The 27,179-nt window shown below is 47.1% G+C and overlaps 1 protein-coding gene across 1 annotated transcript in view; it reads left to right on the top strand.

The window, feature by feature from the left end:
* LOC144174476 (rho guanine nucleotide exchange factor 17) overlaps nucleotides 1–6,278 on the top strand; it is a 178,152-nt gene extending 171,874 nt beyond the window's left edge. Inside the window, exon 24 of the mRNA XM_077703190.1 lies at nucleotides 1,705–6,278. Coding sequence (XP_077559316.1) covers nucleotides 1,705–1,997 — 293 coding nt within the window. The 3' untranslated portion in view covers nucleotides 1,998–6,278. The remainder of the gene's footprint in view (nucleotides 1–1,704) is intronic.
* The last annotated feature ends 20,901 nt before the right edge of the window (nucleotides 6,279–27,179 follow it).

Below are 27,179 nucleotides of genomic sequence, written 5' to 3'. Positions count from 1 at the left end.
GCTAGGTCAGGTAAGGTGGCTTATCGCTGGCGCAGCACTCCCAGCTCCCATCAGCGCTCTTAATGTAGCGCATTTTTTAGGAGCGAAAATGAAAAAAAAAAAAGTTGACCTATTTTGCATAAGAATTTGGTTGGAGATTTACGGAGATTTGTTAGTGAACAAAACGCTTCATAATAATATACCAAATAAACATTATTGCTCAAGGGCGATCCTTTCAACCTTTTTTGGCTTGTGATTTTCCAGAAAAAATAAAAATTCAGGAAATCGCACTTTGCGGGTCCATTTGTATTAGTTTTTATTAAAACCAATACGTCTCTATTAGTTCGTATTAGACTCAGGTCTATCAGATCTATTAGTATTTGTAAACTAATACAAACTAATAGGTGTATTTGTATTAGACTAATACAACTTGTATATGAAACTTATAAAACTGATACAAGTTTGTATAAGACTAATACATGTCTTATACACCTAATACAAAAATGTATAAGACTAATACAAGTTTCTATCAGAATTTTTGCTAGGGTCAGGTAATTGCAGGAGTGTTGTGAAGTCGAGGCTCTACAAAGGTGCCTCCGATTATGAGAAAATTAGAAGAACAAAAAGACATTGTTAGTGCTGGAAGAAGTCACAGCCTCACGAACTTACATGAACACTAAAGGGCATTGCGTGGTAAGCATCGTCGGGCCCTGCAACAAAGTAAACTCATCGTTCTGTCTGCCTGTAATGCATGATGTCCTACACTTCTGCTGTATACAAAAGTACTATTAATGAAAGGCACTAAGGCCTTCACACATTGTTATCAGACTCTGTGTACAGCCCCTGAGAAAAAAAAAGGGGGGGGGGGGGGGCGCAGCTTGCACTCTTGGTGCAAGGCTGGAGAACAGCAGAGCTGGCGGCCCCTCTCCCTTCGTCGAAGACCCGGCTGTTGCACCTCACATGGATTTCCGAACTTGCCGCTGAAACTTCTCCATGACTGCAGCCCCCAGATCGTTTTGTCCACAGTCTTTGACATCTGTCCCAAAGTGGACCGGGTTGGCAAGCACTAGAACCCGCGACAACTGGCTTCGTGAACTTGGCATCTGTAGTGCGAACTCGGTGTCTGTGCGCCCCACTTCAGATGCAAACGCACGTAAACGGCTGAGGAGAAGAGCACATGAGAGATCATGCCACGAATGCTGGGCAAAGTGTTCTCAAAGGTCAAGCTGGATGTCGCAGGCCCTCCTTACGACGCGCACACTCACAAGCACTCGGTATTTTTTCTTGGTAGTTTTTTGCGAACGCTTTTGGGAACGCCACCGGACCAAGCTTTCTCCATGACAGTTCTCTATGACAGCTTTAACAGCTCTGCCGGTAAAATGTCTTCCCAGCAGTTCGTATGGGTATAGCAGTGACTGTCATCATCGATAGTGAAGCTGACTCTCCATTCTCTCCTTAGAAATATGAGGGCCCTCCATAGGAATACGAGGGGTCTTTTGGAGGTATTTAGCAATAGGCTCTAGGGCCAACACACTTGCATAGCCTATTGCCCGTGGATAAATATGTGTTGAAGTCGAAGTCGACTCAAGTCGAAATATGTGTTCCTTGTAATGCATTAGGGTACAGTTGTGAAGCCAACTTTAAAGGGGCTCAGTGTATAGCAGAGTAGATCCGACAGTTCCCACTCTGGAGTTTCCGTGACGTCTTCCCCGCGTGCGGCTGCAGGCGTGCCCCACGGCCACACGGGTCACGTGCGGTTCCTGACCGCCGTGGAGACGACGGAGCCCGCGGCGGGCCGGCACCACCACCACCGGTCGCTGCGGTGCTCGCGTGACAGCGGCCCCGCCTCGTCGGCCGCAACCGTGGCCGGTCGCAGGGCGTCTCTCACCCCGGCCGCCGGCTGCCGCCTGCTGGTCATCAGCGGCGGTGACGGCTACGAAGACTTCCGCAATGCCGGACTGAGCGAGGCCGCTGGCCGAGACGACAGCACCAACCACCTCTTGCTGTGGCAAGTGTGATAGACGACGAGGTCTCGCGCATCGCGCCTGCGGGGACACTCACCGCCGGCTAGGGCCGCGGGGAAAGACGCCGTTGTCGAGGCGGCACAATCGACTCGAGACACCAGGGGGGCCCGTGGAGTAAATTTGTCGAGAGGCACTTACAGTGCACAACCCCTTAGCTTCATTGCAGATATCCATCTCCACTACAGTGCACTCCACTTGTCACGGTATTAAAAGTCAAGTCGTTGTGACAAGGCTGATGTTGATAAAAGTCTGTCGGTCTAATCGTAATATAAAGTGATATTATCGCAAGACATTCAGGAACAGGTGCGTTCTTTAGGTTGTTTCTGAAATATGGAGAACTTATTCGAGCTCATCCCATGATTCTCTTTCCATTTTCACTTTTTTTTCTTGGTGTTTTTCTATTTAAGTTGTTGTTTTTCTAGCTGTATTTGATGTTTCTTACCTATCTCATCTCATAGCTGATCATTCTTTGGAGATCGGTACCACACGGCAATGTAACTGTTTTCCCACTTTTCACTGATTACATTTGCTCAACATGCTGAATTCATTTTCCAGCTTCATTCACCCTCTGTCATGCTACAAAATGTAGATGCCTTTATTCTTGGTTCCAACGTGTTGTACGAGCTACCATACCATGTCCAGCTTCATTTCTCACCAGTTACCATTGTAACACCACTCATCATTTTACTAATCTCCCCGCATCCACTCATAATTTCCACCCAGCTTCCATCTGTTGCTGGTCACCAGTCCTTATTGCAATGGTTTCCTCTCCTCGTCAGAACAACTGTGGTCCGAACGTAATCTACCTGCACCTTTATTGCTTATTGACCCAGGCATAATAAATGCTCATTGTTTTAAAATTAATTTTTGTGGCAAAAGTCATTGTTAGGAGGAATATCGCCCTGCATACTATCGTTACTAGTGGAATTGCTCTGTACATTCAATGGGGATGATTCAAGCCTCGCTTACTTTTCAGGTGTTGTGATAAACTTTATTTCAGATTAAATTTACAATTCGCGAGGTTGCAGGTTCAATCCCCATCTATAAAGGCTGCAGATCTGACGAACCGCACTTATCGGGTGAATATCGCAAGAATTTCTTCTGTTGGTCCCGGTGACTGGTCGTTGAGGTGCATTGCGGAGAAGCATGTAGTCTTGTGGGAGTGCCTCAAGGAGTATACCTATCACCCACTGTATTTATTTTGATTTTCTGCTTACCTCCACAGCAGTAAGAGCGAGCGAAACCTAGCAGGGGCGTTTAAAGCTAGCAGAAATGCATGCATGTCCCAATTGTGTGGACTTGAATATATATTCCAGGTGTCTCGAGCCGAACTTGGTGCTTCGAGAACGCTTTCCCAGCTGCTCTGCCGTTGCCTAGTACGTGCTGCCGCCACAGGTGGAGAGCATTAGGCGCTGTGATGAGACCGGGAGCGCGCGCGGTACCTCCTCCACTGCAGTGGTATACTGGCGCTGGTGAAGCTCGGTGACTGCGCTTCAGCGACTGAAGGGACTGGGACTCCGGTGGCTCACTCAAGGGTGGCTGCTTGCCGCAAAACCCTCCCAAAAGACCTCCCTCGGATGACCCTCCTCTTCCTGCGCGCTGACCGACTCTCCGTTTTCTTTTCCCTCTTTTTTTTTTTCTTTTTTCGTGTGTGTCTCTTGTGGGCTGTTTGCGCAGCCTGAAGAGACGTGGTGTGTGAGGCTGTGGTGCTGCGCACCTGTTGAGACTCAGCAACTCTGCCGCAAGTGCCAAAGACTTAGAAATGTGTGTTGCGCGTCGCCGACACATCTCGACGCGGCTCTCGCGTGTTTCTTTCAGGCCGCGCGCGGCTGGGCCGAGTGCAACGCACGTCTCTTGTAGTGCAACATCAGTTTTGGCTGCAAGCGTAGTTGTTGCAATGACGTCAGGAAAATGGCGCTGCTGGGGAGAGCTGGTGCCGCCGCCGTCGAGATTTTAGAAACTGGGGCTGTCCTCGTTGGTCGTCTGTGTGAAAACAGTGTAAAAAAAAGGCACTGGCTATGTTTACTGTGCGCGAGTGGAGCTGTCGAGCATTGTCCTTGTTTTTTCATCCCAGTGTTACTCCTTCTCTATCAACTTCTCCCCCTTCTTGTGTGGGCAGTGTCGCATGCGTGTGTGTGTGCATGTGTGGTGAACAAGTGTGTCATGTTTTCCTCGTTGGTGGGGAATGGGACGAAGCTCACTGACTGACCTTGAGGAGAGTAATCTGTCGGCAGTGGCTGACCGTAGCGTAGACTTTTTTGAATCTTCGATTAGAAACATGGTACACGACCACGTTCTTCTGGCCGTTCTCGATTCCTGCAGACTCCTGGAGGACAGACAACGATGTAGCATAGTACTTACTTTTTTCTATGTGTAGCGTTGTTGCGATTAATCACACACAGTGGCGCTTCATCCAATTCTTTTACTTGTCAGCACAGTGCACCTTTTTGTGATTCTGTTTCGTATCTTGGGCCTCGTGTTGATTATTATGACACCAGTGAAGAGGCCGTGCAGTTCTCTCAAAGATGTGTGGTGTGACTGGAGCACCAGAGAGTCACTTTGTTTCTCACAGACAAACTTGGTGACTGGGAGGCCGCTAGGATTAATTTGCTAAAAGCAATGCTAGGACATGTGCGACTGAAAATTTTATTGGTAACAGAAACGAACAGAGGCCAAAAGATTGTGCCATCGAGTGATTCGAGAGTTCATATATCTCGTAGGTAATCCCCCGACCCTCTGTGCTAGTAAGTGAAGGTTTGTGTCCGAACTAATTTTTCTATAACGGCGGTCTTCTGACTTGCCTGGGTGTTGGCCCCGGCATGTAAACACCTGTGCTCTGGCCCCCGGCATAAATGGGGCTCGAAGCTTTGTAGCCTTTTGCTAGATGCATTGACAGCTGCTCGTTGCTATAGCATGTTCGGCACCAACCCTGCCGCACCTGTGGTCTGGAACACCTTTTGCAAGGCTGTGTACTCAAAGTGGTGGTGCGCATTTCTGTGAGATGTGTCATGAACACAGAAGGAGTTTACGAATCATAAGCGGGCTGCTAGTATGCTGCACGTCGCATTGTTTGAATGATGCTGCACTATAGAAGTACAAACTCCAGGCATTGATTTCACTACGTGCGTACCACGCACAGTGTGTATGTGGTGGAGTGCCATTGGTTCCCTTATTATGTCACTTCCGACACTGTGTGATGTGAAACTTGAAGGTTTTTCATATTTCTTATCTTTTATTAGTTAGAAAGAAGGTCTTTCGAGGATAGAATTGAGCTTAGTGTGTTATCGAAGGCCGGTTTTGAAATTAAACAAAATTGTACCATGTGTTGCAGGCCACTCTGAAGTACTTATGTTCCTGCTTCCTCTTTTTTTAGTGCAATACGGGGGGCTAGATTTTGTAATTTTGAGGCATGTCAGCAAAAGGAAACAAAAAACAGTAACACTTTAGTAAAACTGTGTTGAGTGTGTCACAAGCTTTGACACTAGATTTGCTCTAAGTGAAGGCAGTGTGTGGGCTACAAGTGTCCGGGATGCACCCTGTTTTTCATTCACTGTCTGAACTGAACATGCCACGCTTAAACTGTGCGTAAAGAAGAGGAGTTGGCAAGAAACCTAGCACATGCACCTTCTGACTGGCAGTGATTCGTAACAGCCTTTTCCTCAGAAAACCAGCTTGTGCGAAACAAGTAGTGGTCCAGACCAATGCTGAGGCAGGGTTTTAGACTCATTGACAACGAAAGCACAAATGCAGGGTGGCCGAAACTGTCCCATCAAGCACTCTCCACACAGCACTCGCAAAAGTTGATCACTCATCTCACACTGCAGTTTTGCCACTCACTCATTGCGCACAAGTAAGTGCCCGGCACTCTTCAGTTGCTTAACCTCCTCTTTCGAACTTCCCGCCTTTTCCCGACCACGAGAGACATCCGTTTTTAATCAGTCTGCTGGCCGGCAAGAAGCGGCCTGCGTGTAAACACTCTTTATTCTCTCTCTCTCTCTCTCTCTCCTTGTTGCTGTTTTATGTGAAGACCTGTTGTCATATAATTGCTGTTTGCTTGAGGCAAAACTACCCTGTAAAAATATGTGTAACTATGGAATGTATACTCGTTTTTTGCACTGACGTGGGACATTATTTTGGCACCAGTGCGCGTTGTACGAAAAAAGCGTCGTATTTCTCTTTTTTTGTTCGTTTGTTTTTTGTATTCTCACTGCTTTACTCATCTCTGTGTAAACATTGCACTAAACAGAAGTGAATGAAAACAAATGACAAAAACGAGTCTTTGTCTGGGTCTTGTTTCCCATCTCGCAGACTGTTAACGCAGTCCATGAAGGCTTTTAGCCACCCGTTATACTGAGTTTAGTACAATGTCACATGAAAAGATGTATGATTCACTAATATGGGGATTCACTTCATATCTGTGACATATCCTGCACAGGTAACCTGCGAGCAAGCTTTTTTTTTTTTTTCTATTCATCGGTCTAACGAGCTGTTTTCTGCTAAAGGATTGGTGTCATCAGATTTTTGTAGTTGCTCAGCAGAGCTCAAAACAAGCTGTCAAGTTGTTTAGGGCATATGCAGTAATGTGCTGTCAAAACTAAAGTTCTTGTTAAGCTCTGGCCTTTATGTGTGTGTTTATGCATAACATATCAAATGTTAGCTTCTGATTTGTTCCATCTGGGTTAGCTTTCCCTAATTTATGCATAGTGTAAGTATTTACTTCACAGTAGATCAAAACAAATAAGAGCCACATTAAAAATCTAATTACTCTAAACAAATGCCCATGCAACATGCAGTAGCTGAATGTTTGGTTAAGTACATGGTTAAGAAATGCTTTTAATATTATTTACAGCACTCCTTACAGCAATGGTAGTGCTCAAAATGCAGCGCTCTTTGTATTCATTCAAGAAAGTCAATACTAGTAGATCAACGCTTTCTTTTTTCAACATATACGCATAGAACATGCGCTGCTCCTCATGTATGGCAGCATCACCATGTTTACAAGATAGGCATGCTTGTTCTATTACCTGCATTAGATGTTTTACTAAAACTCTTTACCGAACGGAACTGACAAGTGAAGGTACTCGGTCATCTACCAAGAGTGTAGCGGTCAACACTGCTTGCAGCTGGAGTTTTCTAGCCAATTTTAGGTTAGCAGAACTCATTAGCAGAACACATGGGCCTCTGTGTGCTAGGCCACTCTATAACCTCTTCCTAATGTTTTTCTTTCTGCCCTTTAGCACCTCTCTGCTGATAAAAAATTATGGCAAACTAATCTAGGTTCATTCTGGCTAGGCGTACTTTGACCACATCCGAAAACCACAAACAAACGTTTGAAAATCGTAAGTGTGCCCTCTGCAATGTTTTTTGCTGCCCTTTATTTCTGGCTATACCCCCACCCTTGATGCCCGTACTGCCGCATCTGTGTGACGGTGCATTAGGCCTCCTTGCAGCATATCGTATAGGTACAGTCGAATGCTGCTACTACAACTAACACTTCTACTACAAAATAGCCTGTACAAAGAAGCATGCCATTAGGCCTAGCCAGACTCCTACATTTCCTATGTATTGTGAACGCCACTACAGCGAAGACCACAACGAATTTGCCTGTTTAACTCAATAATTCATCTGTTCCCAATCGCCCAATTGTTGTTTGGTAACGAATTACTGGCGCAGTTCTGACTTCACTTAGGCTGATGACACAGCTGATAGGTGCGCCGATGACCGTGAGGGATCCAGTTTGGCCACAGAGCTGCAGGCATCGATAACACGTACAGTGCCTGTTGCAACGCAGCATCGGTTATGACGGCCGACGATTACGTCTCCGTGGACAACCAGGTCCTGCTTTGCTCTGACCTGAAAACTGATGGCATCGTGGAGGTCATCACAGAGAAAAGGGATGCAACAAATAACCAGGCGAGCAGGGATGAAGATTTTGCAGAGAAGCCAAGTGTTACGACTATCCGCGATGCGGTAGCGGCATTTGTATCTCTGCAGAAATACATCTCGTCACTCCCTGACCTCGTACCGCAGCCCACTGTGAACCTCAGCAGCATTAGGTCAACAATGGTTGTGCATTCAGTACGTCATACCACTGTGCAGAAGAAAGTTGTTGACTTTTGCCGACTATTGCAGTTCAGATCTGATTATTGTTGTTCTCAATATGCTTATCTGTTTCTGCATCACCATCATCGTCAGCCTATCTAAGCCCACTGCAGGGCAAAGGCCTCTCCCATAAATCTCCAATTATCTCGGTCCTGTGCTAACTGCACCAATTTATCCCCGCAAACTTCTTGATTTCATCTGCCCACCTAACTTTCTGCCGCCCCCTGCCCCGCTTGCCTTCTCTAGGGATCCACTCTGTTGCCCTTAATGACCAACGGTTATCTTGCCTTCGCATTACATGCCCCGCCCACACCCATTTCATCTTCTTAATTTCTACTAATATGTCCTTAACCCGCGTTTGTTCCCTGACCCACTCCACTCTCTTCTTGTCCCTTAATGTTACACTTATCATCTTCCGTTCCATATTGCTCGCTGAGTCGTCGTCAATTTAACTTAAACCCTTTTAGTGAGCCTTCAGGTTTCTGCCCCATAGGTAAGTACCGGGAAGATGCAGCTGTCATACTCTTTCTCCTTCAGGGACTTTTCTGTTTGTTGGGGGGTCAGGGAAGTGCACAATGCATATAATGAAGCGACGTGTATAACAAACAGTTATTGTAGTCCCGCATGTTTCGTTATACAGGCGTTTGACTGTACTATAGTTCATCTCCTCAGGGAAGCCAAAGCTGTTAGCGGCATTCTGCGTGAGCCACACACTTTGCTCATGGCCTGCTCTACAGGCATGCGCTTCGCTTTACATTGTTCATAACCCCCACGTGCTTGATGGAAGCTTCGCGAGGGTGTTCGTAGTGATTAGTGCGGTCGGTGACTCTGCGTGGTTAGGGGTGTGGCATAACTGCACCAAGGACGTGAGCAGCACATGGCAAGTTGAACCTGTTGACCAGAGAGATATTTGTAGCCAGCATGAACAAACTATAGCCTGGCTAATGTTCAGCTAGCTATCGCACTCAGCACGTCAAACAAGCCCCGTGTGCAGTTGTGGCTCCCAGCCACCCTTGCTCTTTGCTGACTTCCTTACTATATTGTTATGCCATGAGAAGACGAGGAAGACGGCAGTGGTGCGTAGTGTTGTGCACCAGCATCTGGGACGACGACGAAGCCGGGTGGGGCAAGTTGCCTGGCCTGGTTTGACCCATGGCCGCCTTGTACATTCTGTAAATAGTAGGTCGCTGCACCTTCCAGTGTTCGTGCCACCTTCATCTTGGTGCCATGTAACAATATGAAGGTCTGTAGTAGCGAAACTGTGTGTTTGCCAAATTTTGAGATGTCTCAATTGTTGCCAGAGCACTGCAGGTCATATTGGGAACAAATTTTGGTGAGGAGGCTTGGTGACTTCATAGGTGAACATATTTATTGATGGAAACGTTTTTCGAGCAGCTGCTCATATAACATGATAGTGGTTGCTATTATTACTCTAGTGGGACCAGAAGACAAAGAAAATCGCCCTTTTCATGTGGAGGATTGCATGGTATGTCAAAATGAACTAGAAGCCTAGAAATCAACTCAAGGAATACAGTCGAACACGGATATATCGAACTCCAAGGGGATCGCGAAATAGTTCGATATATAAAAAATTCGATATAAAAAATATGGGCTCTGAGACTTCACCTATGGCGGACGAGCACTTACCGATCGTCGCATTCAAGAATGACAACTAATTCCGCACTCACGACGCAACAGGACGCTTTATTTCCGTGAAAAAAAATTCGCTGACCTTGGCCTGCTTCTTCGTCCTGGAAATTAAATTAAAGAAGCTGGTCTCGATCTTCTCGAGGCTGCACAACTACAAAATTCCATCAGCACGCTGCGCCTTCGCACACCATGCACAACACGCAGGCAAAAGAAGAACAGCGCGCACGTACCACAAGAACTTTGAAGGTAACAATTCCAAGGCTCTCTGAACGGACTCCAACAAAGCGCTCGCGATGGTCATCTCCGAGAGAAACAGTGATCTCCGAAAGGTGCGGGACAACTCGCCAAACAGCAGCAACAGCAGCAAAATGCAAAAGAAGGAGGATTCCGGCAGCGCCTTCGTTCCCTCTTCCCTTTCCCGAGACGACATCGGGGGAAGACAGACCCAGAGAGAGAGAAAAAAAACTCTTTTTCGGCAAGCCGGGGAACGTACGCAGCCGCAAAACAAACAAAAAAAAAAAAAGGACGTGCGCAGTCGGGGCATCCCTACCTCGCATTGTCACATTTTCCGAGCGTTCGGGCTTGTGTGCCTAGAGAGATTCAGCATACCGGGCTCCGTCCGCTAACGCTACGGCCGCAGGTAGCGGGGCCCGACTGGGCAAGCGCAAATTTGTTGCGGTAGGGGGGATTAGTTCCGCGAGCCAGTCTTCGCCATGCCAGCGCATTCCTCCACATTCTCCTCAACCTCAATCGGGGGTGCAGCTACCGCCGAAGAGTACCTTCCAGCTCGCGCGGCGTTCGATATACACAATGTCGGGAAAAATACGGTTCGATATAAACGTACGAATTCCTATACTTTTACACAGAATTTTCAAGGGGATAATTTATGAGTTCGATATAGACAATAATTCGATATAGCCGTGTTCGTTATATCCGTGTTCGACTGTATACTATATGATGTGCCACAAAACAGTACTCAATGCTTACATATTCAAACAGCACAAATTGATTCTTGGGTAAGGTTCAACTGGGGATCATCCATGAAGATGCTGCATCTCGATCTGTACTTCACAGGAAATGCATTGTGTCCTGAAGAAGAGATTCTAGGTAAGTACCTATTCAATTGGAATGGAATTGCTTTGTTTGAAGTAAAAGAAAGTTTGAAACCTAGAAGTATATTGGGTTAAGGCCCTTTTAAAGGTTACCATTTTGAGATCTTCGAATTTTGCGACTACTGAAACATTCTAGGGCAACAACAGGTACATCACTGATTAGTATAAGCGGTATCGCTGACAGCATTCTGCTGTGGTAGGCAAGCTGTGGTGCTTCATGTGATAATCAACATTCAGTCAATAATTCTTGATAAGTGATGAACCGATCCGGCACTCAATCATATTTCATACTGAAGCAGCACACAAAAGTGATCTCGTTTGTAAATGCAGCTACTTGCACTCACGGTAGTCAAGTCTGGCGAAAAGGTTGCACACACACAACCATGCCTTCAAAAACACTTGGTTGCACTGATTCCGGGGTGCTTCATGCCAGCGGCTAAATAAAACATTCGGCTTGTGCTTTTTTCCTTGCTTAACTTGTTACTGCTTACATTATGCATTCCTCCAAAGACTCTCAAGTACCTTTCAAAGCGTCACTTATTTTTAATGCCTGACCGTACTGTAAAAAAAAAGCCCTTCCACTCAACGTGAAAGCTGACGGAAGTGCAGAGAAAGTGATTCACCAAAACGGGCTGTAGCGGCGCCGTTATCCGCTCATGGCTACCACCCAATGCGTTTCAGATTTCCTGCATTCGCAGTGCTCGCGCACCGCCTGCCTGAAACTGCGCCAGCGGGAGTTGTGTTCCTTTTGCACTTGCTTTTCCTCCCACACGTGCCAGCGTTGCACAAACCAACCCGACGAGCGTTCCTAACTAAGTGAACACGGGTGGTGCCAGTTAATTACATATATTTTGCCTGAAATGTACCTGCATTTTTTTTTTAGGTAAGAAACGGGGAGATGTATGACAATCGCCAGTGGTTCACGAGGTTCGAACGGTGATGACTATTTAAACCATGTGGATTTCGAAACCTCAGCGTGACTTTTTGACGATGGTACACCAGGGTCTACTTGGGTCCGTTATCTCGCGATGCGCCGCCTGATTCCGGCAGTTGCTTAACATCGACCCTTAGTGAGCTACAATGACAAGGCGAGCCCATAAAGTGCTCTACACTTAAAAATTCCTTGGGCTCTTAAGTCTGCTTATACGCTTTGAAGACGAAAGCATTATGGCTTCCGCTGACGGTATATCAAAGACCCCTTTATTGTTACATCTTGTTTGGGCTTTTTTCTTCGCTTTTGTTCATTTAATTGTCTTTTGGTGCGAATTATTGCAGGTAGATGCGACACTTCGCTTGGCAGCTTCCTCAAAATCAGAGTTATCCGTGGCTGGTGTGCACCAGCTTGACTCGCGTGCCACCAGGCACCACACAGACTAAGCTAACTGTGATTGTTCCCTCAATGTCAGCGGGCAAGGGTAGTGTGGTGGTAACGCACCCGGCCACCAAAAGGTCCGGATACCCAATTTCAATTCCCATGCGAACTATAATAAAGTTTTCTACTTTTCTAAGTGGCAGCCATTTAATGTGCCAGGCAACAGCACTTGTTTCCCGCAGAATTAGACATTTCAGAGTTTGGCTTAAAATGGCCGTGAATAAAAACAGAAAACTCGTGTATGTATATATTGCTTTACAATTCCGCTAAAAACATGCAAATTATCAGGCAGTCCAAAAAATTAATTTAGGCAGCCTGCAAATCTTTAACATGCTCCAAAACATGCATTGACATTCGGGTGCACAGCATCCAATGTATTTGGTTTCAGTGTGCATACCACCATTTCTGATGTACCCGATACTTCCAAGGTCAGGTGTCAGGTGTGAGTCAGGTGTGACCATTATCAAGTCAGGTGTGACCACTAATCAATCATTACTGATTATACCATTACTGATGAAGCATCAGTAGCTATGGGCTTTATAAAGTTGCGATAGAAGGGACTTGAAATCTTCGGGGGAGGCCTTCTTCCTGCTATAGTTCCTGGAGTATACAAAAAATTCGCCCATCTAAATTTGTTACTATTGCTACTAAATGTGTTACAAAATTCGACCATCTTTTGTTACTATTGCGTTGTCATAACACCGCTATAAAACCCTTTGGGGGGGGGGGGGGGGGCGGCAAACTGGGGCTTTGCTGCATAAAAAAGCAACCATAACGTAGTTTTAAATTATATAACTTTGAGGGACATTGGTTTTGAAGTTGTCGCAACTGATAATAGTTTTTCTGGAACCAGTTTTGTACTCAAACTTCTGCCGCCGACAACACAATTAATTCCTCGTGTGGCATGTAGCTTCCTGGCGTATCAATTCGGAGGTGCTTCTATGCGCACCCACCTGCTTGCATGCACATTGTAATTCTGTGTTTAGTAACATGCAGGAAACCAATATTTCGAAAGTCGTTCTGTCAAAGCGCCTTTTAACGTCGGAATCAGTTAAAAGGTTGTTATGAGCGAAAAGTTGAGCCAGAGCAGGTATAGTTAAAGAATTTTGTAACGATATTTTGCAGGTCTATTACAGGTGCGTAAGCGCAAATCTGTTTTCGGAGTTTTGTTTAGCCACCTTGATTTGCTAATGACGCTTTCTTTCGTTCTACTCAGACACATTCCTTCGCTTTAAAAGCTTTTGAGGCACCTTCGTGGGCTACTTGTGCGTTTTCACCGTCATACCTACTTTTGGACCCTTGTCTGTGGTGTTTTTACTTTTGTATTTTTATAATGCACTTGAATTGATTGATCGATTGGCTGTTCATTGGAGGAGGTCATAAGACCCTGAAGGAGATGGATCCCATCGCACGTCGGTGTAGCGGGAAACGAACATGCTGACAGCTTGGCCAAGGACGCCTTATCTTCTACAAGGACGGTGCAAACGCGGTGCGATTTCCAACACATACAGAAACAGACCGTTGGCGAGCACTTTAGGCAGCTGTGGCGACCAGAACATCAACCAGTAGTGACGAGACCTGAAAAGAGCCGAAGCCTGTCTGCTCCACCGAGTAAGAACAGACTCAGCCCGTACACCAGCTTGGCTACATAAAATCAACATTGTTTCATTCCCTTTGTGCCCCTCGTGCAGTGTGACTGGTGACATTAATCACTTCATTATGAATTGCTCCAAAACCAACCCTGAGCGGACGAACTTTTTTCGTGATCTCCAGAAGTTAGGAGTGCCCCATGCTACGTCGGAGGACATTATTTTTTCTAGGGACCACTGGATTGTGCGAAGAGAGGTGTCTCATCTCCTACTCGGATTCTTGCAGTCCACAGGACTAAGTGAGGTGTGGTGACATTGTGTGTCTGTTATTTTAGAACTAAGTGAGGTGTGATGACTTCGAGAGTTTTGATATGGTATTGGGGACGATTAGGCGGAGCAATTGCCGGCAGCTATGCAAGGCTCAGTCCGCCTTATTCAACAATACTTACTTACTTACTTAAAAGGGGGAGAGTGGTAAAAGGGAAGAAGTTATGACAATAAAAGTTTCAATAAACTTCTTTTACGCTGACTTTCGCTTACCGCCCTGACGCGAGCAGTAACGGTCGCCACTCCACGTGACGTCTTCCTTTTGCACTCACCGCTCAGGGGCCCGCGCGCCAGCTTTCCGTCACTGACGTCACGAGTTTCCACTGCGCAAGTGTGGCGCCCGCGCGGAGGCTCCGCGCATCATTAGGCACAGAATTGGTCAGTTTTCAAACTTCCTGTGCTTTAGAATGAAAAAAAAAAAAAAAAGTCGTATTTTGCCTCTAAAGGGTGCTCCACAGCAAGTACAGTTGTACTGCGGGAAAGCTTAACAATGCAAATTGGAGTGAGTGAGTGAAAAAAATTCCCCGCATTTCCCCGAGGGGAAGAATGTGAAAGTGCGAATGCACGAGTTGAATTTGCGCGGTTCGGTAATGTTCGCGAAAGAGAGATCACACACACACACACAACTACAAAGAAAGAAAGATGCATTTATTCACAGACACCTATTTGTGTTGTCGTTGTACTTGATTGCTAGAGCGGATCTCAGCTTTGAAATTTCGTGTCAGTACTCCTTTAAGCGGGTGCATTAGCCCTTCTCACGCCCGATTCTTGGCCAATCCCCCACGTGGGTATGTGCCATGTCAGCGGCCAGGCAGCGCGCGCCCATCTCCCCCCGTTGCCAAGGAAGACGAGGAGATTCCTGGCCAATCCCCCACGTGGGTATGTGCCATGTCAGCGGCCAGGCAGCGCGCGCCCATCTCCCCCCGTTGCCAAAGAAGACGAGGAGCGCGCGCACCCGCAGCTGTTGCTATGCGGACGGCGGCGGACGCTTCAGGCTCGCTTAAGAAGTGCATTCGCACTTAAAAAATTGGCCGCGTATCTGCTCCTTTCGTTGCAAATGTCGTCAAAAGACGATAGTCTTTGTAGACATTTGCCCAGAAAATGCCCCCTTTGCTTTCCCGCTCACCTCTCATGCTGTTCCTGTACCGTCGCGCTCATCCCGCGCTCAACCCAAGGTAAACACACTAAAGGTTTGCGCAAGGCGATTTGAATTTACCGCGTTCCACAGCTACAGGCCGGGTTCCTGCCAGCGCGACAGTACAGCGGAAACGCGCGTGAATGGAGGCGGCCGACTACAAGGTTTCTAGAACCGCGTGGCCGTGTTCTACGTGCGTTCCAAGCAGAACGTGGAAACTAGTTAGTGGAGGAACCTTTCGGTGCTGTTGCCGCGTGATTTTTCATATGCCACCAGTAGGCGGTGGTTTTCTGCAGTAGATGTAGAATATCATTTGCTATCGAAAAACCAAGCATCCATAATTTTTTTAATACAAGAACACTGTAAGTATCCTTTGTGTACTAATTTGCTGTCTTATATTTGCGTAATGTCTTGTTCTTGTTCAACAAAGTTGACAAGTATGAACATATAAACCGGGCTTAGACGTTTACATGTGGCTGGGAGTATATAAGACTATTGCGCAAAATCAATTTTACTTTGGCCGGGTGGCTGAATCGAGTCACAGACAGACAGACGGACAGACAGACAGACCAAAATTTCTGGGTTTAAGTAGCCCAAGAAAGACTATCGTCTTTAAAAACTATATTAAGACGAGCTTCAGGCGCTGATGGTTGGGCGCCCGCCCGGTTTGGGGCCTTCTCTAGTCCGGGGAGCCCTGGTCCCCGCTGGCTTCCCTGTTCCTCTCCACCAGCCCACGCTGGATTGAGATGAGAGGTCGGCGCTGGCCAGCTGGCCCGCCCACTTCTCGTACGCTGGTGGAGTTTAAAAAATTGAGCTTGCCCCGTAGGATAAAACTCTCGAGCCCAGGCAGAACATATCATGTGGGAACTAAACTAAATTGACTTTACAGCTTTTCACCCTTGTAAAGAGCGTTGCACTCACGTTTCCGCGAGTTTATTTTTCTTTCGGAATCACAGTAGCCACTCAACGAAAGTTTGCAGAAAGAGAGAGAGAAAAAACTTTTATTTGTCCAGTTTGTGGAGGAGAGCTAGACCTCCACCCTAGGCGTCGGCCAGGAGCCCTTGGGTCCTAGCAGCGTCTTCGGCTAACTGGATGGCCCAGACTTGATCCTCCGGGCCTGAGCTGAGCAGTACGGTCTCCCACTGCTCATTACTGCTAATTCTGCAGCTCTGAGGAGTCGCTGAGGACATGCCCATAATATATGTGCAAGATCGGCCCGTTCCTTGCATCTCCGACATTTATCTGAAAACATTTATCCAGGATAACACTGACTATACGCGACGGGGTTCGGGTACGAGTTCGTCTGAAGAAGCCGCCAAACCACAGATTGCCTAAAGCTTTTTTTTTTTTTTTTCGTTTTCACTGCTTCCACAAGCTGAGAGTGACAAAACAGGGTGTTAGCCTGACGGGAGCGCAGTTTCGTTATCGCGACCGTAGCATACAGTCTACTATAGTTCATACTACAAGCTACGTGCAGCGCTGTACGTGGAGGGTGCATTGTTGTCAACAGTCCGCCCACTGAAGGCGCCTAACTCACCATGAAGGGGCCTCCGAAAGGACATTCCCTTCCCCCCTCTCAGCAGGTGGAACGGCAAGGCCCCGGCGCCTTTTGTCGCTTCCTTCGCCGCGAGTTAGGCGACCTCAGGGGGCGGACTGTTGACAACAATGTAGCCTCCACAGTGAGCACTGCGCCGTTTGATTTTCACGCGCAAGAGAGCTCCGCGTTTCAACCAACGCCGCCGTTAGACGGAGGAGCTTCTGATGTTTTTCCATCTCACACTTATTTGGCATTATCTTGAGATACGTATTGAAAGCTCTCCTTCAAAGCATTTGTGTTCTAACTCAAATAACGCAACTGAGGACCAGAAATGCGACCTCTGTGAACGCCGCAACGAGACATTTCTTTTTGCAAAGGTACACCCGCACGCCTCGCCACCGCACCTGAATTTTTCCGCTTGCGATCACGGACCTGGATACAGACACCCGTGCGCCCTCGCCCGAACGGAAACATCCGACAAGCATTTCATGAGGACGACATTTCCTGATACTTTTCTGGATATTCATCTGAGCACCGAACCACGTTAATTAGGCGAATATACTCGCCGGATACCAGGAAAGAGCACGGAGCACTGAAGTGCCCGCGCGTTGAGGACTCGGTTTTCAATTAAGACCGAATCAATCGCGCATGCGTAAGGGTTACGCGTAAGCCTTGTGTCGGTAGTTCTCGTCGTTCTTCAGCTTTGCGTGGGCAGGTTACAAGTCTGACATGGGCTGCAAAAGACACCTTGAGTTGCAAAAGACACCTCGCAAAAGACACCTTGGGCTGAAAAGACACCTTGCAAAAGAAGACCTGCGTTGCTCTTGATTTACGAGCACCGACACGCCTTCGAAAAATGGTAAGGTGAGGAAAACAGCACAAACACATGTCTAAATGCCATCATGTTTTACCCCATCAACAGTGGGACGTGAGCATAGTTTTAGCTGGTTTTTTGACTATTCATACCGTGGTTATATTGTTGTTACACGAGGTTCCCTTGGAGCTTCAAATGAAAGTCGCCGGAACAAGCTAGACTAGCATGTCTTGCCGATGAATCGTTCGATCAGTTCCCACGCTGTCTTTTTCTCCTTCTTATCTGTCCTTATCTATCTTTCCCTGTGTTTTCACCACGACTGTACCATGCTTACGGTGGGTTCATGTATTCACGTGGCGACTTCTGCGCCTTTCTTGCCTTGGGTTACGTAAGTGCAATGCTACACACAAGGTCATAGGTTACAGGTCGCAGAGGCGGCGCACAAAAACTTTGCGTGCACTTGCTTGCTTTACTGCAGGTGTCGTCAAAGCGCGATGCCGTTTTTGTCGCTGCTTGATAACGTTCATATTCCTTAGATTCGTTAGCCTCAAGGCTTAGTTGATATGGAGCGCCTTCGAGCTATATTCAGGAAGCTAGTTTAGCATCCCGGATATAGTCTAGCAAGCAACGGTACATAGCCACCGATGGTAGTGAGTGCCTTGCCGCAAATTTAGGCAAATAATTCATATATAGTTTCACCTTGTTGCCCTGCGGACACAAATGCGATATCACTGCAACGCTGCGTGGCACGAACAGCGTGTCAAAGTTATCGAATAAGAGCAACTGTGCTTGATGCACGCACCTTTTCAATAGCGCTACCGGGACACCACCGCCTACCCGCATTTAATGGCGCACGGGGCTACATACAGCTAGCTCTCAGATCACGCAAGCATCAACGGCACGGTGACGTTTAACACGACCACCTGTCGTTCCTGTGAACGCCTTACTGCCATCCGCTGAGTGTGGCTTAGCCGGTATTGCTCCCGTTTTCCGCGCACAGACACGGGTTGACTTCCACCAGCGACTCGGCTGAAACTTTTTGTCTGGCTGCCAATTTTAGGCGAAGCTTTCTTGGTCTCACTGATGGCGGTTTTGTAACCAAAACACACTGCAGGAAAGCCAACTTTACACAATGAGAGGCCGCATGATGATGATGATAATGATGATGAAGCAAGAAAAAACTATTCCCGTGGTCGGAATCGAACTTGGATCCCTCGTGTTATAAAGCCGCGGTGTCTACCCGATTGCGTCATCATCGCATTTTTTTTTAAACGAAGAAAGGACACGTAGCTATACATTCGAATACGTTCTGTTACTTATAGACAGTTTTAGATGAGGTGAACAACATGGCACGTTTGTAATAATTGAGGACCGGCAGATCCAAATGACCCATGGAAAGCGTCTCGGTTTGAAGAAGGCTTAGCCCCCTAGATCCTAACCTAGCCACTACCTTCATAGGACTTGAGGCGTTTTGTTTTATTTGTTTTGAAGGCTACCGTGGCACGGCAGAAGCGCGCGAGGACCTGGAACAGTTCTGTGTCCGGGTCGTGTGCCCCGTGCACGCTCGCGGTCCATTCTGTCTTCCGGACGGAATTTCGCCACGCTGGCTTAAGGTTGGTAGTACACTCCACAGCATAGACTCGCGCTCGCCATAGTGAGTGTAGACCTAGAGTGAGTGCGCATTTGCCCAGCAACAAATGTTCCGTAGGGAAGACTAGGCAGCGGAGACCCGAACAATCGATGTCCGAGCGGACGCCTATATATCAAGCACTGCGCCTCGTCCCAGAAGTAACGTGCAGTGTTGCACTCTTAGGAACACGTGCTTAGACGTCTCTAGCATCCCACATAAGGAGCACCTTGCACCGTGCGGCAAAAAGAGGCCACGTTCCTTCTGCCGTGATCCCACCTGTAACAACCCAGTGTAGAACCGGAAGAATTCGAATCACTCAGCATTTCTTTTCGGTTCGTTGCGCGGGCGTTGGGTTTGGACTTTAGCTGAGCCGAAGTGGACAGTGGGATGTAGATGACGATGATCTAACGACGACGATGGGTGGGGGGTTGGGGGTTCTCGTGAAGGGTTCGTTTGCTGTCGTCTGAGTTTTACTCGAAGGCAGTTTGCACTTTGATCGTAGACACTTGGTTTTCACATTGTTGGAAAGTCCCATGCGTCCCCGTAAATTCTCTCTCTTAGTTTCAGGCTGCTGAAGTGTCTCACCTCAACACGAGTTTGTTTTCTAAGCGTCAAGCCCATCATAGTCTTTTCCACTGCTCTTTCAGGACACCCACATTTTCTTTGAAGGTGCCTGGTAAGATCTTATGTTCCTGCAAAATAAGTTTGCACAGTAAGTGGGCGAGGTGGGTATATGATTAGTTTGAGTGTTTGTCCCTAACGCACCCCAGCTTAAACTAATTTTACGCCCGGTTGTTTTACTGGTCACCGTCAGCGGTGAAAACTTGCCCGGGGTGATTATAATCATCTACCTGCTCTAGAATGTCATTACCTACGTTGGCGGTGCGTCGCTGCCTGGGTATTGTTTCTTCCTGAATACAAGATTGCGTTCTTTCGTTTTGCCAAATTTTCTTCTCGAAGACATATTCCTCTTATGATCTTGAGTATCAACGTTCTTAAACTTCCCGAGCACTTCATTGCAAGTCCTGAACAAGACTTCGATTGAAACTTAGGATGAAATCTATTTCATTTTTTAGGTGGAAGCCTGATATGTATCACTGAAAGGTTGACCTATAATACCTGGACGTTGACGCGAAGGGTGCAAAAACTCAAGTGAGCCTAGGAAGGCCAGAAGCGAACCAAAAGCGTGCCAGCCGTGTAGAAGAAACGAATAAGGATTAAAAAAAATATTGCGTGACTAGGGATTGATAGTAACAATTAGTAAGGCGGAATTAGGTGGAGTAAGATGAATTAAGGTTGATTTAGATGAGTTGAGGTAAATATAAGGTGGATTAAGATGAACTATAATGGAGTAATGATTGCATAGTGATCGATAGTAATGATCTATAAGGTGGAATTAAGGTGTGTTCAGATGAATGAGGGCGAAATAATGTTAGATTAGTGGTTGACAGCTATGTTTGGTAAGGTGGGACTAAGGTGGATAGCGATGGATTTAAGGTGAATTGAGATGGATTACTTTGGGACTAAGGTGAATTAAAGATAGATTATAGTGGATTGAGGTTAGTGTGAATTGAGATGGATTACTTTGGGACTAAGGTGCATTAAAGATAGATTATAGTGGATTGAGGTGGATAAGAAGGATAAGAAGGAAGGTGGATATATGGATTGAGGTGGATAAGAAGGATCAAGGATGGTAAAATAGCGTGGCTGCTGTCTCGACGTGTATATAAAACACACCCGTCATAATAGTACGCCAGGCTTTTGCCTTTAATGCACGTAAGAGAACTGAAATGTGCCGAGAAATTTATTGCTTCTGCATCATGGTTTTACGTGCCTATTTCCGCTTCCATGTCTTTTTCATTCAAAGGAAGACCACCGGCAAAGCCGAAGAATATGCCCCTCCCCCTCCTTAACGATACTTCTTTGCGGCCTGTTCAAAGATACCACGAAGCTATTAACGTTCTCTCTGTTGCGCCGGCGTTAAAGCAGCCGTCAGGATCAAAGGTCTGTTCTACGAAAACTACGCTGAAGTTCTGATGCGCTAATTTATTGAAACGTGATGCGGAGGCGGTTGCAGCAGATGGTCAGATGACGTCATCGACAGTTTTTTTTTTTAGTTACGATGCGGGTGAGGCATGCCACCATAGATTTTAAGGTCTGCCTCTCTGTGGTAATACTACAGCTAAGTTTTTACTGGCTGTAGTTTACTTAAAAGTCGATGATTCGAAATCAGCATAATATTCAAGCACGTCAGGTAGCCCTTCACATCATCATCAAGCGTGTTGTCATTAAATGCGTCCTCACTCAAGGTGCTCTGTTAAATTATTGCCTTCTCTTATCATAGAAATCGCCTCAATTTTTGTCTGTGCAGAACATGTTCACGTTAAAATTGTTCATTTTGGTGCCAGAATTTAATTGTAATTTAATTAACAGAATACAAAATGTGAAGCCTATACACATCGATGTAGCTTCCTGGGTGCAGGGCTTTGGAGCCCTGGCATGATTTAAAGAATTTAGGCGATAAACGCTGGAAGGAAGCGATATAGAAAATGCGCGACTTGAAACAAAGAGCGTTGTTGCAGAAAGCTATGACCGAGAGAAAGAGAGAGAGGAAAACTTTAATCAGAGTTGAAGTGAGCATATTTGCAGTCGGGGACTTCAGTCCAAGACTCCGCAGGTACGGCCGGCTGTCTTCGCTCTTTCGGCTTGCAAAAGCTACGTTTCGGGACAGGAGCTGGCCAGCGTACTCTCCCACGGCTCGCGTGAGGGGTTGGGGATGGGGTGAAGATCTGGGTTTAGTTGGCATTCCGGACAATATGGTAGATTGTGCCTGGGACTTGGCAATGCGTACATAGAGGATCATAAAGAGTAGAATGGATAAAGAGTAGGAACCGTGCAAGGTGTTTTGCCTGGTTATGGAAGGAGACGAATCTCGGCTTCCTTCCAGGCCGGCGGCACCGCTCCCTTGTCCCAACACTCATTCATGTTGGTGGTTAAGGCCTCCACGGAGCCGTCGTACAGGTTTGTTAGGGCCTTGTTCGACACTCGGTTCATGCCAGGGGACATGTTCCGGCGGATCTGGGGCAAATCCGCCCGCGCTTCGGCTGATGTTGTTGGGCTATCTAGATCTGCACTGGGGCGTCCCCCGTACTCTGGCAGCTGCACCCTGAGTGTAGGCGGAAAATATCGTGCCTGTAGCTCCCGTATGAGGTCTTCTTGCATGCCAGGGAATTGGTGATGGCTTGCATCGTCTTACTTGCTTCACTCCGACTTTTAGTAGGGTCAATTAAGTAGCGAAGGATGTTCCACGTCTTGGATGTACTTAGTCTTCCCTGTAGAGCATCACACATCTGAAGCCAGTTCTGCCTACAAAGGTCGGCCGCGTATTCATCCGCCTCTTTTTTGAGTAAGGCTATTCGTGTTCGGAGCCTCTTGTTGGGCCTTTAATTGCACCTTCCATCTGCGAAGAAGGCGGCGCCTAGTGTCCCATACATGAAGGAGGTGTGGGTCGACCGCTGGGATGTGATCGGAGAGGCTGAGTTTCTTCGTGTGGTGCGTGATTTCTTCCACGAGTGTCTCCGCCTAGTGACTGATGTCGTCGCACTTTTCTTCTGTTTTACCTCTTCTATGGGAGCGTAGTGCTTGCCAATCAGTGATTTTTGCTACACCGATGACCCTGCGTACCTGAGGCCCTGGAATTTTGGTCTGTAGTATCGTGTGGACACTTCCGAGGTTGTACCCCGTATTGCTCCAGGTGGCATTTGGAGCGTGTGCAACGAGCGTCCGGGCTAGTATCCCGGGCTGTGCTCGTGACTATACGAGTTGGGGCACCTGGCTCCGTGAGGAGAATGAGGTTTTCCTCGTCTATTATTCCCGACAGTTCTTTGCCCCGTTTGGAGTCGTACGTGTACCCCATTCAGAGTGAGTAGCATTAAAGTCCCCCACTACGATGAATGGGTTGGAACCTGCAAGGCACTTTGCCTGTCGGATCATGTATGCCAATCCCGGCGCTTTGTTTTTGTGACGACAGTAAATGTTGAGGTTGAACAGACTGCTCGTACGGTTGAGTTTTTGCGAGACCAGTTTAGTAAGGGCACAATTATGGGGGTTGATAGATAGCTGGTGGTGGATGGCAGTAATGTTTTTCTTAACTGAAGTGCACACCTCTCTGCCTTATTGCGTTGTCTGCGTAAAGTAGCCCGGGTGTTTGGCTACCACCGGTGATACTTGAATCGATATTGAAGGTCGCCTTTGCTGTTGAAGGTCGCCTTTCTTATTTTTGAATTCCCTACAATTTCATTGCCAAGTGACAGTGGTACTACCGATCTCCCCATCAACCATAATGGCCACTAGTCCAAAAAATAAAGCAATGACCGACACTTGGGGTGAGTGTACGTGCTGAACTAAACGCGCACGCACGTGCGCACTCGAACACATAATTACAGGTGCTCATGACCAACGGCGTGGAAGCGCCTACTTAAGCTGTTTAATGCGCCATTGTCGTACGGCATAATTAACTGGGAACATGGTGGGCGTTTAATGCATACCGCGGCTAAGATATGGAGCGGCACGAGGACACTCACTCGCTTGTCTCGTCCAGGGACATAACCCAGCATTATCGCCTTCTGAGACAGACCCTACGTTCGCCTTACCCTGACATTTCCATAGAACAACCAACTATCCTACGGCTCATACAACCTGGCTTCTTCCCACACCCGACGCGTCTTCTCTTAATGCACCCGAATCACTACGACGCTGAGTGTACATTTTCCACAAAATTAGGAACACTCTTCCACATAATCGGCGTGTGCGACTTTAGCCCTGAGTACCCTCCTCTCTATCCGTCAACTACCGAACAATAGCAATGGGAGATGCTGCTGTCCAGCCCCTCTCTGTCTACCCAGCTTCAGCTGGTGGACTGAGCACAGGCGGCGCGGACTGAATATGGGCTACAGGGAAGAAGGAACCACTCCCCTGGGCTGCACTCTTGGCCGTTCAGAAATCTGAATAGAAGGTTTTCCTCTTCCTTCTCCTCCTCCTCCGCTGTCTCTGACGCCGATCTCGTCGCCTCCGTCCGCGACGGCATGCAGAGACGGAGAAGTGAGATCCTCTAACACCGGGTTTGAGCTTTAATTTTATAAAAAAAGAGTTTCCACCCATGTGCTAGACCAATACAACTCAACCAACCACCGTTCATGCTTCATGCATTACTTAACCTTACCAAGAATATCTCTTTGAATTAATAGAGGGTGTGGGTAAGTGCATTTTACTTCCCTCTGATTTCGCTATTTGTAGAACGACGTGAGTGAATTTAAATGTCGTCGCATGGGTAATCGTTGTGGGTGCTGTTTACAGCTTTGCTTTCTAACCACAGCCACAGGGTGGATTGGCGCTATTTTTTCTTCAATGCAACTGCGTCATGTTTGGCTTCGTGACAATATCAGTGATGTTTTTTAGATGAAGACAGCGTTCTTCGAGGTTTGAATAAAATTGAGCGAATCATTGTTGGCTAGTTCTCTCAAATACAAAAAAGAAAGTAGCGCATGGCCATGATCATGACCTTTTTTTAACAACCGAGGGATGGCCTGCTCCGCAATAACTTGAGGGTGTGCAAGCTTTAGCGATCGAAATCAAGATCTACATCATTGGATGCATTGAAGAAGGTTTGTCCACCTCCCCAACGAGGTGGGAGAAGGAATGAGGAGACGAAGCATGATCCTGTCCCCAATGAAGACAGTGACGAGTGAACAGGCCCACCATCCCGCGCCGCCGCTGTTCCTCTAGCGCAGGGGAATCGCATCGCGGTGCCACCTTCGATAAGGTGAGGAGCGAATAGAGGAGCCCTTGTGTCCGTCTAAATGCGTGTTGTACTTATTGTGCGTTCTTACCAATTTCTTTAAAGAAGCCCTGCAACACTTTTAACAATTTTTTTTTCTCCTAAATTTTAAATGCTTTCAGAACGTACAGCCGGTAAAAAGCTTGTCTAACCCGCCGCGGTGGCTCAGTGGCTAAGGCGTTGCGCTGCTGAGCACGAGGTCGCGGGTTCGATTCCCGGCCGCGGCGGCCGCTTTCCTGATGGAGGCGAAAAGCAAAAACGCCCGTGTGTACGAGATTTCGGCGCACGATAAAGATCCCCAGGTGGTCAAAATTAATCCGGAGCCCTCCACTACGGCGCGCCTCATCGCCTGCGTTGCGTCGGCGCGTTAAACCCCACAATCAATCAATCAATCAATCAATCAAAAAGCTTGTCTATAACGCAGTGTTTGTACTCTCAGCCCTATCCTGCCCCGCCGGAGCGGGATTTGAATAAAACTACTGCGGAATTCTGAAGTCTTAGCCCTTCGCTTTTGCCTCCGACATGTTTGGAACGAGTATGTTTCAGCAGTTTTCGAATGTAGCTGGTTGAAGTTGAAATCGCTGTTATAGACAAGCGTTTTACCGGCTGTACTCAACTAACATATCCAGTACTCAGAATACGGTTCCCAAACTACTTCGGCCAAAAATTACTTCTCTATGCCCATCAGATAACTAAGAAACTTGCTAAAAAGATTTTTCTCTCTTTCCCGGTCTTGCCGCTCTTCGACCACTGGAATTACGTCACTGAGGCCATGTAGCGGCTATTGGTCGGCTTCCTTTCAGTCGCAACAGTAAGCGCATTCGGTAGCCACTTTAAAAAAAACATCGCCACAAAAGCAAAGCAGAAACGGAAGGCGGATCCGCTGCGACGGGCAAATCACGCAGTGCCGTTTCGTGCTGGCGACAACTATAGCTTTCATAATGCTCCCAGACGCGAAGGAAATGGTCAAAGCGTTTATCAAAAATGTTGCAGAGTTTCTTTAAAAGGAGGCTTAAATCGGAAGTTTGAGTAAACCATTAGTCTACGGGGTGTAATGAACACTTCTTATTTGTGAAGCGGATAGCGTGCAGTCCGTAAAACAACAGCTTTGTTTACTGCACTGCTGTTGCGCTCTGCGTAAATTCGCGGGATAAATGCCGGGTTCACCAGACGACCAAATTCGGAAATAAAAATAAAGGAACAAACCACGCAAACTTTGCCCTTCAAAAGCCGGGCTGCGGGTAAGTAGAGCTTCTCGCGGCGCTCCTTCAAAGCGCGCTAAGAACGTGACGCTGGTGTTTATAGAAGAGTTCTTAAGCGCCGGCGTAAATAGAATTTATAGGAAGAGCAGTCGTTTCACGGCCACTGGGAAACGCTTTCGGGGAACATAAACCTAGTCTCGTCGGCATATACGAAAGGCAACTTTCGCGCGAAAAAGTGGGTGAGAGAAAGGCTCTTTTGTACTGAATACCCTTCTCGGCTAAAATAAAGTGAAATAAAAAAAATCTAGGCCCACGTTTCCCTTAAGCAACCTGTGCGGAAAGATAAACTCCCCGTAAGTACTGCGCGAAACCCGTGCGGTGGCGGTCTTTATAGCGTTCGCTAAAACCTGGAGCTGATTTACGGTCTACGCACCCGCTCCCACCGTGTTTTACTCTGTTGCCGCAATTCCGCTCACGGGGAGTATATGCCTCGCTTCGTGCACATATTGCAGCCTATCGCATGCCGGAATGAACGCCAGGTATACCGGCTGGCGCAAGATATACCGACATTGGGAAGTGCCACGCCTTTGAAGATTTTTGCGCTTCGGGGGTAAGGTTGCTTTCACAACACTGGCTTTTTACACGCGTCTCTATTAGAACAGAGCGTCTGAAACTATTACAGCTCGTACACGCCATTATTTTTAATTTACATACGCACGGTCTAAGCACTGAGATTGCACTCTTGTGTGATATGTATCACCTCAATTTCTTGTGAGAATACATTGGAGTAATTGGTGTAATCTAAACAACAATGTTGCCTGTCTCAGGATAGAAACTCGTTTGTATCAGTGAAGATTTTACTGCGAGTTC

Source organism: Haemaphysalis longicornis, unplaced genomic scaffold, assembly GCF_048455015.1.
Source record: "Haemaphysalis longicornis isolate Haplotype H1 unplaced genomic scaffold, Haemaphysalis longicornis Haplotype H1 scaffold_3, whole genome shotgun sequence".
Lineage (NCBI taxonomy): Eukaryota > Metazoa > Arthropoda > Arachnida > Ixodida > Ixodidae > Haemaphysalis > Haemaphysalis longicornis.
The sequence above is the reverse complement of the archived record's forward strand: the minus strand, read 5'-3'. Positions and strand labels throughout refer to the sequence as shown.